The sequence below is a fragment of the Zosterops lateralis genome (assembly GCF_965231275.1).
Source record: "Zosterops lateralis genome assembly, chromosome: 10".
Lineage (NCBI taxonomy): Eukaryota > Metazoa > Chordata > Aves > Passeriformes > Zosteropidae > Zosterops > Zosterops lateralis.
In genome coordinates, this window is record NC_139770.1 from 19,919,914 (window position 1) to 19,934,130 (window position 14,217).

General features: G+C 41.2%; 1 protein-coding gene across 2 annotated transcripts in view; it reads left to right on the forward strand.

Annotated features, from left to right (window-relative positions):
- The window catches only part of STAG1 (STAG1 cohesin complex component), a 166,126-nt gene that overhangs the window by 111,465 nt on the left and 40,444 nt on the right, over positions 1 to 14,217 (forward strand). For both annotated transcript variants that reach the window (XM_083868709.1, XM_083868708.1), the window contains exons 11-14: positions 4,531 to 4,629; positions 9,357 to 9,436; positions 10,355 to 10,462; positions 12,681 to 12,795. In XM_083868709.1, coding sequence (XP_083724835.1) covers positions 4,531 to 4,629; positions 9,357 to 9,436; positions 10,355 to 10,462; positions 12,681 to 12,795 — 402 coding nt within the window. The remainder of the gene's footprint in view (positions 1 to 4,530; positions 4,630 to 9,356; positions 9,437 to 10,354; positions 10,463 to 12,680; positions 12,796 to 14,217) is intronic.

Here is a 14,217-nt window from a genome sequence, read left to right on the forward strand (position 1 = left end):
TTTCATTGATCAAAACTTGATCAGGAGGAAGATCCTGCCTACTGCTCCCATCAGCCATGACCACTGTCTGCCTCAGAGCCACTGCACTGTGTCTCAGTGGGTGCTGGACATGGAAACACAGCTGTGGCAGTGCCTGGAGGGACAGATTTGCTGCTCTGTGTCCCTTGTTGGTGACATTGCTGTGCCTCAAAAGCTGCCATGCTCCAAGAAAAGACATCATTGTTCAAGTTAGCAAATCACAGGGGAGGTCAGCTCAGGTTGGAGGATCAGGATTAAAGGTGTGTGGAGGGCTTTGTTTTACTAGGACCTGTAATTTAAATAAATTATCTCTTGAATAACTGCAGTGGATTTTTGGGAGCACATTCTAAACCTTACAGAACATTTCCACAAAGTAGCACCTCCAGAATGTTGTGGGGTTGCACTTCACAGCTCTCAGCCCCCTCTTAGTGTCTGGTGAAGTCCATCTATTTCTCACATCACTTTTTACCCATCTGTGGAATCTCACACTCTCATCTGTCACATCCAGCCATTTCTCATGTCATGGTGCAATATTTTCTCACATCCTCTTCAGTTAGTTTAACCTCAGGCCAGGGTCTAATGATCTGCCTGCAGCCTTAACACATATTTATACCTCAGTTTTTTAAAAATTAACATGTTCTTTCATATCAGAGAAACTTTAAATTACAGTGTTAGGGTAAAAAACTGGACCATTTGGACCAGACACAGCAGAATTCTATCAGACTGCTCTCCTGCCTCTGCTTTGTAAGACTTTTTGTTGCAGGCCACAGAAGTGCCTTGGGGTTCCAAGTCTTTAAATCACTGATGTGTTTAATGTCCCAGTCCACCTGATAGGTGGTGGGGGTTTATTGATGTTGTGGATGTGTCATCTACAGAGTGAGACAGACTGTAGACAGAATGGGGAAGGGTCTGGGACAGGTGTCAAAGGATGAAAAGGGAGAGAATGGAGAGAAAGAGACAGTTTGGGAGGCACAGAAAGGAGGGTGGAGGTGCAATAGGAAGAATATATCAGAAAAAGATGGAGTAAGAGCCAACTGAAAATGCAAAGCCTCCAGAAGTACAAAATCCCTTAACAGCATGGTTTTCATTGGCACTGCCTGAAAAAACTGCCAGCTGGTACCCAAGTTTCTTGATTTTGCTTTGCTTTGATCAGGAGATAATCTTTGCTATACTTGGTATTTAAAAAATGAAAGCTGAGGCAATAGCCATAAGCTATTTCCACTTCACATGAACAGCAGTCACCCCAAAATTATTAACTTCTCTGGAAATATGCTGCTGCAGAAAGGAGACAGCAGTGCAGGAGATTCCTGAGCAGTTTCATATTCTATTTCAGAAGACATACAAATTAAACCACAGGGAGGAACAGTTCTTACACTTCTTTGTAGTATGTCCAACATAGTCTTTCAGAGGTAGAATACAGAAGTTTAGTTCTCTAACTTGGAAAATCCTTATATTTTGTATGTTAATCATGTCTCCCAGATTTCAAACAAATGTCTCTAGGGATTTTTGTTTTTATAGATTCTCGTTTGAACGTGGCTTTCAAGTTTTGCCTTTCTCTGCTTTTAAGCATCTTTTTTATTCCTGTGTATTTGAGAGCATAAATTTGAAGTGTATAAACTATTATATAATTGCATTAAAAAACCCTCTTGAAAATAAAAGTGTTAAATTAGACGGTTCAGTCCTCATTTTCACCTACTTCATTGATGTGTGGAACTGTTCTGAAACCATAATTGCCTCTAGATATACCCGGACAGTCATGGTTCTTAAAACCAGTTCCTAACACATAAGAAAATGCTTTTTCCTTCTTTGCGTTCCTCTTACTTTGCTTCTTGTCTCTTTCTGTAGAAAGGATGAGCCCAGGGTCCTCTGGAACAGATGTTCCTCTTGTGCTTGACCTCCTAATTAATTAATGAATTAATTAGTTAAATAAGTTCATCTCTTAGTTTACTTAAGTCTCTTGCTGGCCTTCCTGTCCATCCATGATTACACCTTATACTCTGGCATAAGTTTCTTAAGAATCATCCTGACTTGAGCATTCCTACCCAATTACTTCCTTGCTAGAAGGTGTTTGGGGTGTTTGGAGCTGGATGATTCTCACAGTTAGGTAGAACCATCTCATGTGTGTAGCATGTTGAGGGTCTGTGGCACATTGCTGCTCCTCCAGTCTGGACTGGAGTGCATCCACACACACCTTCACCCTGCCCCTCTTTGCTTCCTGTCCAGCTCACTGCCCTTTAGGCTTCCCAGGGTGTTCCTGCCACTCATCTCCACTGACTTTCTTTTAAAACCTTCTTACCACGACTAACAAAGTTATGTGCAGGAGCTCTTCCCTCTCCAAAGAGGTGAATTCCATCCTTGACCAACAGTTTAAAAAGCAGACTCAGAGAGAGTCCTCACTCATCATTCTTCTGTCAGAGGAGCAGTCATTTCCATTTCTGTGTCTCCTGGTCCTGCTCCTGGCCAGAGGAAGCAGGTGTAACATAACCTTTCTCTTCCTCACCTGCTCCTGCAGTCCCTTCTCCTCCGATCTGGTCCAGGGCACTCTGGTGAGGGCCTGGCTGCAGTGCTGTGGCTGGGCATGCAAAGAGCCATACAAGGTGCCCTGCTCAGGGTGTGGTTCCTGCCTGCTGGCTCCATTTGCTGCCTTAAGCTTTACAGAGAGCCCAGTACAAGGCCTGGACTGAGCTCTGGGACCATCAGTCTGTGGAGTTTGGGAAAGTCTCCAAGGGCTTTGGGCTCAAACAGTCTGAGCTTGATCTGCACAGGTCTCAGGTCCCATTGTGGGTGAGTTTTACATTTGGCTGTCAGCTCACAGGTGGGACAGGCTCCAGTGCAGCTGTAACTAAAGCTGCTGCCTTACTGTGCCTTACAGGGTTCTTAGCTAACCTGATCCTGATCCTGATCCGCTGGGGCTCTGTAAGCTGAGGCCATCAGAGGCTCATATCCTGTGAGTGCTGATAACTCCAGACATCCTGGGCATTATGAGCATCACACAACAGAGGAGACACCATTTCTGGTACTGCCACACAGATGCTATTAAACAAGAATGTCAAGCAGCGTTTCTTTGGGCTTTTTTAGCAGTTGATCCCATCCATGTAATATATCTTCAAGAAAGTTCTTTTCTGTACCTTGAAAAATCTTATGTTAGATCCCTTTAAACACAGCTTACATCTCATTGACCTTCTCTGCAGTAGTAGTAAAAAAGATCCCTGGAAGAAGAGAGCACAATTGCTCAGAGACTCCTCATGGATATAGAGAGATGATTTCTCATGAACAGTTGTTCTTCATGGAAGTTCTGCTGAAAATCCAACTTCTGTGCTGCTTTTGTCTTCTATTTCAAATTTTGAAATAGGTGTAAAGGAGGAAAGAAACTTTAAAATTTAGATTTATATATTCTGTTTTTATGTCAGTCTACGAATGTTCATTCAGTTTTTAGTGTGAGCACTTTATAAGTACAGACTGAATTCTGGAATAGTTTCAGACATGAAGCCCTCTGGGTATGGAGTGTTATTTATGAAGTTCAATAGTTCATTTTAGTTCTTGAGCAGCTTAAGAAGACTTGGTATTGTCTTCACTTTCTTAAAAGTAAATTGACACTGCAGTGAAATCAACAGATCATATTTGAGTAAATTTGTGTTTATAACCTTTTCCATATCCATAAATATTTTTCAACAAGAATCCATAGTTTGCTGAGGTGGTGCAGTTGGGCTGTCCACCTGCAGCACAGGGGATCCAGTCCCTCCCTTCATCAGCAGGTTCCTGTAGGACACAGGCGCTGTCCTGTGCCACCCACATTTCCTGCTGCAGCCCACCAGACCAAAGCAATCCCTAGCTGAATCCCATTCGGTTGGGAATGAGCTGGTGCCACCAGCGCAGCTCAGACACAGGGACACAAGGCACCCTTCTTACCTCAGGCTGTGGCTCAGATGTGCTGTTCCTGTGGCAGCAGCCTGCTCCCCACTGGAGGATCTCTCACACCTTGTGCATCCTTCAGCCTGTGCTGTCCTGTTGTGAGAGATGGGATATAAAACCTTTGGGGATAGCAAATGCAGTGTGTCCCTGCCCTCAGAGCTGGTTGAGTTGCTGAGCCCTTGCCCAGTCATTTTGAGTCCCTGTGCACTGATTGTGAACATGAGCTCTCAGTTATGGAGTGCCTATGGGCTCCTTCCTGGAGAAAACAGCCACACTGCCTGCACCAACCACCTGGAGATCCTGCATCTTTATTTTGGATTTACTTCCTACATTCTTTATCTTTCTGTGGAGTCACTTGAAAGGGAAGCACTAATAGACATATATGTGATGGCAAATTAATTCTTTTTATATGCAAATAGGAAGAGATTTAACATTGTAGGTGACTGCACGTGGGTTTTGGTTTTCAGCTAAATTGCAAATTGGCTTTGGTCATTTGCATAAAATTTTAAATGTGCATTAAATTACAGTATTACGTTTTTTAATATTCATGTGCATTTGGTTAAAGTATTCTGACAGCTAATCTCGGTGTTTTTTATTTAGCAAGGTGAAGTGAGGTTGAAGTGTTTGAAAGCTCTTCAGAGTCTGTATACCAACAGAGAGTTGTTTCCCAAACTGGAGCTGTTCACTAATAGATTCAAGGTAAGAGAAAATACAGTTTTTGGAAGGACAGAAAGTAAAAGTGTCATCGTCTTGTTGTGGTCTTTGAGTCATGTCTATTAAGAATAAACTCATTAGTTTGTGACAAGGCTTGTAACTGCACTAAAACTGTGTTACTGAATGCTGAAATTAAGCCAAATCCATTTCACAGGGTTTATCTTGGAAGATTTGTCAGACTTAGCCAGGATGATTATTTGTCTGGATGTATTATTTATAGCTTATATATTGTCCTTATTCAATCCGCCTGTACTTATTTAATTTTAGATTTATTGAGTTTAAAGGATGTGTGCTTACACAATCTAAAATACAGCTGAATGTAGCAGCCTGTAATGAAAGATTGTTTGTTACACAGCTTTTTTTAGCTCAATATGTGCTTGTGTTTGGAGGGAGAGTCACTTGGATGTGCATCACTGTCCCCTACACAGTGAACTGGCCTTGCTGCAGAACAGGAGTTCACATTGTGCTTCCAAACCCCTTGAGCTGGATTTGCCCGACAGGAGAGAAGTGCTGGGGGGATATTTTATAGGGTTTTTATCAGCATGAACTTTTTGCATAACATCTGGTTAAGAATGTGGCTCTTAATTCACTTTGTGGTTTGAGTGCTTTATAGTACAAGTGAACTGTGGAGAGATGGGTGTGGGAACCAAAGGTGTCTCTGCTCTTGGTTGGATGCCTAGTGAGGAGAATGTTCAGGCACTGCCACCACGTCAGCTGCTGCCTCTCCCCATGGCTTTTGTGTTCTGCAGAACACACTGCTGTGGGAAAGGCTACCCCCAAGGAAAAACTCATTTATCTCATTTAAATCTTTATTAGAATGCTGATGAAAAAAATTGTTTAGTAAAGAAACAGAACTGGCTGGTTTATTTTAATTTAAATTATTATTATAATGCTGATAAAAAATTCTGTTTAGAAAAGTAGAGATGTAAATATTTATAAATACTGTGCACAAAAAACTTCTCCCTGTAGATTTTATGCTGCTTCACTGGTTTTGTCTGTCATTTCACAATTAGCTCCTCCAGTTTGATCTAGAAAGCAAAACCAAAAAAAGATAATCAGCCTTTTACCACATTCACATGTGATGCAAAAAAAAAAGATTTTAAACCTGCAGTAATGCCTAGATATTAAGGAAGGCTTTTTTCCAAAATGATAATTATATAATAGACCAGACTTTTTATTGGTAGTCTCTTTCATTTAAGATAATCTTAAAGGGCAGATTAAATAAATATCTGACAGAAATTAACTAAGTATAGTTGACTAACACAGGAGATAAAACTGGATCATTTTGTGAGACCACTTAAGAGCCTGCATTCTTTTAATTTTATAAAGCCAGTTTCTGGGACTGTTGGAGTAAAGACAAAGTTTCCTCAAAGGAGAGAACCCGACAAACAGGTTCAGACCTCAAATTTCTTCTCTAATGTCTCCATAAGTCTGGTTTGCTTTATCCTCACAGGACAACCAGAAAAATGGACCCTCCAACTCTGCTGCTTTTCTTGTTCCTTCTATGCAGACTTAGATTTGTTTATATTTGCTGCTTCTGTAATTCCATTTATTTTTAAATAGGCCACTGAAGTTCTTATGGGCTTTTATCTACTTCTCTTTACTAGAAAATATGCTGGATGCTTCTTTGTCAGGATTCCATCATTTGTAAGGGAAGGGACTGTTCTGAGGCTGAACCTCTCCCAGGCACCCACAAAACCTTCAGGACAGTTGGAGACAGATTGGGCAGTAGTAACTCTGTAATGTACTCCAGAAAACAACAGGGACGTGAAAACTCTAAATACATCCTGCTTTTCACAGCACAGGCAGTTCTCTTAAAGGAAGCTAAGTTAGCCTGTGCATTGCTGCTTGGCTTGGGATGGCACAAAGAATTTTAATTACTGTCAAAGAGGTTCAGAGGGAAGGGAGCCTTGTTGGGAATAATTTGTCTTTCTTCTGTCCCATACAAGCTGATTTTACTACAGAAATCTGTATCATTGTGAAATAAATAAGAGGGAAAAGGTGTGCTCAAAGTCTCCCGTGAGCCTAGAGAACAGATCTGTTTAACATAATGATTAATCACTTTCAGTTTCTGCCACATCAAGAGAACAAAAAGCTGGCATGGCTCAAATGGCTGCACTTGGATTTACAGCTGTGCTGTCAGGGATGTGGCCTTTGGCACCAGGATGGAGCAAAGTTCCAAATTAATGCTTTTTGAATGTCTGATACATTAGCTAAATGTCTTGCTGCCACAGACTCTACCACCACCTCGTTGAAAAATAATTGACCTAACTGCCATTTTCAGTTCCATGGCTGCTTATTTATATTTCTTCATCAGAATTTAATCGACCTGCACAGTTCAGCTGGTGTTCAGTTCAATCCATTCAAACTGAGAGAAATCTCTCTAGAGGTCTTCTAGCTGTTTAAAGAATAAATTACTTTGATCCAGATGTCTTGTGCTGGGGTGTTAATATTTCACCATCTTCCAGAGAGCTGTGACAAGGATGTGATCCTGTCCCTTTTTCAAAGAAAAATGCCTGTTCTTTGCAGCATTTGTGTTTCTAAGAGGAAGTGATATGCTGGAAAGTAAGCTTAGTCCATCAAAACAAAAATTTTTCCATCAAAGAGAAGACTTTTGTTGTCCATCAAGAAGTCCTGTCCAATACAGGCATTAACTGACCCCATATGGAAAAGCTGTGAATTAACTCCTCTGCAGCCAGTGCCAGAGTCCCTCATCCTTCATCCTGTGTTGTCTCCACAGCCTGGGAGCAGAAGGAGAGATGGATCTTCAGTCTGCCTTGCTCACAGCTAATACAGAATGGAAAACTGATCTTCAGGGACACTGAGAATTACTATTTCAGCTTAAAAATACAGGCCTGTGCCTGATCTGCTGTACAAGAGTACAGGGGATCTCTGTAAAGGCAGGTGGAGCAGATGGGGATGGAACTTCCTCAACCACAGAAGTCACACCTCCAGAGGCATTGGGGGTGTGGGTCCTGGTGGGAAGGCTCCACTCAGAGGTGCTGGCCCCAGGACAGGAAATGACACATCCTTGCTGTTTATGTTAAGCCTGATATTTTTTGGGAAAATTGAGAGAACAGTCTTTTAGGATAAGAAAACCTTCTCACATTGGTTGGTTTCCAAGTCCCAAAGGATTCCAGATTCAGAGGGTACCCCCTGCTCTGTGGACAGGAGAGGATCCCCTCCCTTCCAGGCTTTTTTCACAGATGCAGAAGGAGTTTTACACCTGTATGCTTACTTGTGTGCAGCTGGTTCCTTCCCTGAGGTATTCTGGGGTATAAGATAAACTCTGAGTTTAGTACATGAAATTCCACTGAGATGTTTAAGATCAGTATGTCTGGCTGTTTTTTCTCTTGGTGCTGTTACTGCTGTTCCTTGGCCAGGACCTAAAGAAAAGTTGACAGCAGTTGTTTTGTCTTGTTCATAACAGTGTCTTGTCTGGAAAGTTGTTTCTTTGGGTCTCTTCATGGACTTCTCACAGTCTTTAAAACTGTTTATTCCCCAGGACCTTAATAGTGATTGATAGAGGCTCCTTCAGTCACAGTGACAAAAAGTGTCTCTGCAGACCTGGTTTTGTTGGGAAGTAACACCTGAGACAGCCACCATGCATTTTTTTAAGTACTGATCTGAACTTTCTGTATCAAAATAAATATCAGTTGCTTGATGTTCCCCTTCAGCCCTTAAATGCATGGAATAGTAGAGAAGAAAAGTGAAAACCTTTATTTTGCCCTGGTTTGTTCTGGTAACTTTCACTGTTGTTGCCTTACACTTCCCTTGTTTCTTTTCCAGTCCCTGATTTCTAATTTTTCATATCCCAAAATGTCATAGAGTACCTAGTCCTTTCTGAAGCAGATTAAGCACCGAAATAAAGTTTTATTTTCAGATGGCCTGATTTCTCTTCAGTAACTTGCTCAGTCAAGCAAAGAGCACTGAGACATACTGCATTTTTATGGCTGGATGGAAATTCTCCCCAGATAGGAAGGACAACATACACCAATCACAGCTGTTTTTGCCAGTAAGCAAATTGAGCCTAATGAGAAAGAATCCCCTAAAAGACTTCTCATAACAACAGAGTCCTTAGAAGTTAGAAAATCTTTAGATTTGACAGGAGAACGATGTGTTTGTCTCCACTAGAAAGATGGGAGAACACAACATCAAACCATGGAATTCCTCACTTACTGGGGGAGCTCTGTAGTGTAATTCTTGAGATCTGCTTCAGACCTTGAGATGTAGACAGGAAAAAGGTCACAACTTTACAGGCAACCTGCAGATGCATGAATTCAGGTGTGATTTTTCTTTACAGTATTTCCATAAATGCAGTGTTCCTTCCTCTGAAATGATTTGGTTTCAGGGGAATGAAGTGGGGCAGTTTTTCTGCTGTTGTCCAACCCAAGTATGTGACTTTTCAGGAAAGACCTGTTCAATTAATCCAACCCAGGACAGTGCTGTAACTCCAAGTGTCCTCCCTGCCTTTCTGGCAAATACACAAGCACAAGGACTGTTGAAGCAGTTGTTCCTGTTGTTCCACTGTGCATACAGCTCACAGCTAAGGGAAGGTACATTAAAAGGCTGGTTAATATTGAGAGGCTCTCATTGTCAGCGTGCAGTCAAAACATCTTTCTCCCCAAAAGCATTTCTTCTGTAATCTCTGGAGCTGTCCATCTGCTGGCTGTGCTGTTTCTGCCCTGTGTCTGACCTGTAGTTCCTTGCAGGACCGCATTGTGTCCATGACCCTGGACAAGGAGTACGATGTTGCTGTGGAAGCCATTCGATTGGTCACTCTCATCCTCCAGTGAGTGCTGCTCCAAACCCCTGTGTTCCCTTGGGAAATGACCTGAGCCAGTAGCATTTGAGTGACTTGAGTGCTTTGCGTGTGTATTGAAGTGAATGTGTTACTCTACACTTAGTATGAAGTTGAACTGAACATATAATATGGACATGAAGCTAAAGTAAGATTTTTCATTTTGTGGAAATATAGGAGGCAAAATGTAGAACCCTGTGGGTGTTTTGGAGCCATTAGTGCATCCATTGTGTGGAATGCAAATGGCACTTCTACCTTTTGCCAACTGTCCTCCCAAAATGAGTGTCTGTGGGTTACACTTGCTAGAATAACTCCAGCAGTGACATAGATCCAGTGTAAGGAGATTGATTCATTTCCTGACACAGCTGAAGAGTCACATGGTAGGACACCTGCTTCCAGGCTTCTCCATGTGGGGATGCAATGGTTCTCCTGAGGTAAGGATCACCTCAGACATCCTCCCAAAAGTGGATGTAGCACCTGGGGACATGGATTAGTGAGCACAGAGGGCCTGCGTTAATGGTTGGACTCAGTGAGCATTTTGAGGTCTTTCCCAACCTAGAGGATTCTGTGATTCCAGGTTTTTAGTTTATGATGTTTGATGAGCGTTTGGCATCTTGCAATATGTGCATTGAAGTTTGTGTGATGGTCTAAGGAAGAAGCAGGGGAGGGTTTATATGCAGTGATTCTGATACAACTGGGAGAAGGAAATCAGAGAAGCTTCCAGTCTTATAGGCCCTTTAAATACCTCTGTATTTTGAAGTTGAACCAAAGATCCTTGAAGTCCTTGTTCAACCATGTGGGATTTTGTGGGAAGTGATCCAACATTGTAGCTGTCCCCAGTGAGCTGTGGGAGGTGTGGGGAGGGAATGGAAGCTCTGCTGTAGTTGAGGTGTTCTGTGACTCTTTCAGTGGGAGCGAGGAGGCTCTGTCCAATGAAGACTGTGAGAATGTTTATCACCTGGTGTACTCAGCACACCGGCCTGTGGCAGTGGCAGCTGGGGAATTCCTCCACAAAAAGTAAGTCATCAGTTGCCCTGGAATGACACCAGATTTGTCAATGCTTCCTAGAGAGGTAACATCAAAAAGCAAAGAAGCAGTGGAGTAAAATATCCCAGTTTAGGAAATCAGGTATTTAATTCAAACCAGAGACTTTATTCTTTTCCTTAAACAAGATCTGAGGACTTGAAGAAACTGAATATGCGTTTTTCTTCTCTACAATTCAGATAACATTTCCTAACTTCCTGAAGGTTAAATATACAAATGCACAAACTTCTAAAGTTGGTTTAAGTCCTGCAGCACTTGCTGAATTCCTGGTGTGATAAGATACATATAATGGGCCTGTAGTCTGTGGTCATCTACCTGATACATCAACAGTCATCATTTCTAGAAAGTTTTAAGCCAGTTTATTTATCTGTTGTGAACTTGGGAGGTTTTTATGTAACAATAATTACAAAATTTGTTTCCAAACTCATTGCCTTACCCTGAAAAGACACTGCATTATGGTTACATCTCTCATGTCCTCACTATGCCAAAGGACATGAGCCAGCTTTTCCATGGATGTGAGTCACACCACCTCAGTAATTGTGACCAGGGCATTGCCACTTCACAGGAGTTAACCTCTTCTTTTTATTATTAGCAGTTAAAAATCTTTCAGCAGGAATTTTATTTTTTCCCCTCATGGGTTGTGACATTACAGTTTTTAATTACATATAGAGGATTTATATTAGAACCCAGGTTATCTAATTTTTTCATGCCAAGATACAGGCAGGAAAAATACACAAAAATATCTGGTTTTCCTTGCTAGTGCTCTAATTTTCTATGGTTTATTAGGGATTTAGAACTCCACATTGTAATTGCAAGCTTTCATTGGTGGATTTTTGGAATTCCAGCTTTGTGATCAAACACTGTCTGTTCCAATGAATACATGTGCAGATCTCTGTTATCAACAAGACTTTGTACTAGTTATTGGAAAGGGTTAGGTAATCATTAAAAACATACACTAAAAAATCCTTTATTAATCAATATGTGACAAAATGCTTTTGAAAAATACCTCAGAAGTAAAGACAGACATATCTGCACCTCAGTGCACTTAGGATAAAGACAAAACTTCATTATGACTTCTTTTACAAGATACTAAGCTGTGTTCTGTAAATGTGTCTCAAGGCTAACAGCATGGAGACAAGGCTGTCCCATTCTTAACTTATTTTGTCTTGGTTTCTGCAAAGAAAATCTCCAGTTAAATAAGTTAGAATCTATTTCAGGCACTTGAGGTGTGATTTATCTCACCTAATTTAATACATTTCACTATCACTTTCTCCGTGATAATCATCAGACATGCTCTCTGTGCTTAGCAAAGAAAAGGAAATAGTACAGAGGATATAAAGGATCACCAAATACAGAGGATCACTGGTTCAACCCTGAGGGGCAGCTTGTAAGGTATCTCTGCACCTGCAGAGGTACTCATTGTTTATCTGTTAAGATAAGCGGGGGGGTGAGGCAATGTTTTTAACTAGAATACAACATTTGGGTATAACTTGTCCTTCTCTTCAGTGAATTACAGCAGTGAAATCAAAATTCTCTGTTTCATATGTTAATCTGCTTTGTGATTTCACTGTAAAAGCCAGGAACAGCTTTCTAACTTCTCAAAGTGAGACAGTCATTGCTGTAACGGTAATACTGGCACATCTGAGGTCTCTTGGAAAATTTGAGCATTGAGAGGAGTTTAGGATGGGCCACACATCAGGGAACTCAGTGCAGAGTGTGTCACTTACCTGTAAAACTCCAAATAATGAGTAGGAGCTGGTTTTATCCCTAATGCTGCTCCTGGTACCTGAGGTTGACTATTTGATAGATGTCAGGTTTGTTCGTACCATGTCCCAGCCAGAGTGATACAACCTTAGCTCTTAGTGTACTGGTGTAAGACTGGATAAGGTATAAATACAAAACTGTACAAGTGATGCAAATACTTAAAACTGTGCAAAACCTTCAATATAAGTAGGTTTTGGAGAACTTCTTTCCTGTGTGAAATTCTTCCAGCCTTGTGAACTCAGAGACTGAAGAGAAATTCATCACTTCAGACAGGCAGAGGTTGTGCCCTCTTTCCCTTGAAAGAAATAGCTTGAGATATTTGCACTGTTTTATGAACAAATTATTATATCAAGAATGAATGCTCATCATATTCTTGCAGAAATGAGAATTGTTGTGATAGCCATGAGCTCCTTCTGCTTATTTTCAGGCTGTTCAGCAGACATGATCCCCAAGCTGAAGAGGCTCTAGCAAAGAGGAGGGGGCGAAATAGCCCAAATGGAAACCTTATTAGAATGTTGGTTCTTTTCTTTCTTGAAAGTGAGGTAAAAAAGTCATTTTTAACTTTTAAATGTTTAATAAAACCTGGAACTTAAGTAGTGATTTATCAACATACAGTAATAAATTGTCTTTCTCTTCTTTTTTTAATATTTTCAGAAATACTGTAAGCCTTTTTCCCTATCCCTCCTTCCTTGTCCTTTAGGGAAATTGATCTGAAAATCTTCATGGTTTATTTAACTTGTGCACGTCCCCACTGTACTCACACTGCATTGCTGGTGCTGTGGTGGCTGCCAGGGTGCATTGCTGCACACAAATGTGAATGGTTCTTTGTTTACATAACCAGGCAAGGAGAATACCTCTGGAGTTATTCTTTGTAGAGTTAAATAATTTGAATCAAGATTGAACAAAAATTGCATAAATATCTCAAATTCTGGTTAGAATCATAGGTGAACTCAGACCTGAGGGTCCTTAGCTCAGAGCAGAGTCAGCTGTGAGATAAGATAGGTCTTTCAGGGCTTTATGCAGATGCATCTTGGAAACACTGGAAGATGAGGAAAACAAGCATAGATGTGGTGACATGAAGTGTTTGATGAACACATCCAGGGTGGGATTGTGCCTGTGATTTATAGACAAGATCTATGGGAAATGGTATGGTACATGTAGTAACAGTAATACAGATGGGGAATGGCAGTGGCAAGAGGAAGATTTGAGAAGATACTGTCAGGTACAGCATGTTCTTAAGATAGAGGGGGAAGGTTCAAAATTATGTATTTGATTTGATAATGAGTAGGCTGAAAGAAAGGAATGACAGAAATTTTTCTCTAGAGAAGGTGGCTGTAGTATGCTTTAGGTAAAAAGCAAAAGGAAAAGATACTACAGTTGGTTATTTTAATTGTTATAAAGCCTTGAACAAGAGACTTGACTGTGAGAGTGAAAAGAAACACTCAGAGTTACTGAGAAGGAAGGACAAAACTTTGGTAGAGTGTTCTTGTTCTTCAGAAACACCTCATAAACCTACAAATTAATCTAGATGAAATTTCTACCTGTGTGAGCCTTCTCTCTGCCACCTGAATGGATTTTTAGTTCCAGCTTCTTTAAAACTTAGATTGTGAAGTTCATTGTGTTTTACAGTGCAGACACCTTAGATCTGAGTGTGTGTGATTGGAGTTACTGAGCACAGCCCTTGTCTGTCCTTCTGAGGAGAAAGGAAACTGCTCCACTCTCAAAGCCAAGACCAGCAAAGTGCCTCCCATGCTGCTCCCTGAGGGTCACTTCTCTCTCAGGGAGCAGTTTTTGCTATTGTTGTTCTTGGGAGAGTTGTTAGGAACCAAGTAGAATATCCTGACTCCAGTTTTAGTAAAGACTTAGAGACTTGGGAGTTTCCATGCGGATGGGACAAATTAGAGCTACAGCCTGTGGGTGCATTCAAGGGAGTGAACCTGGGCCAGCAGCAGTAACTCTGTGAC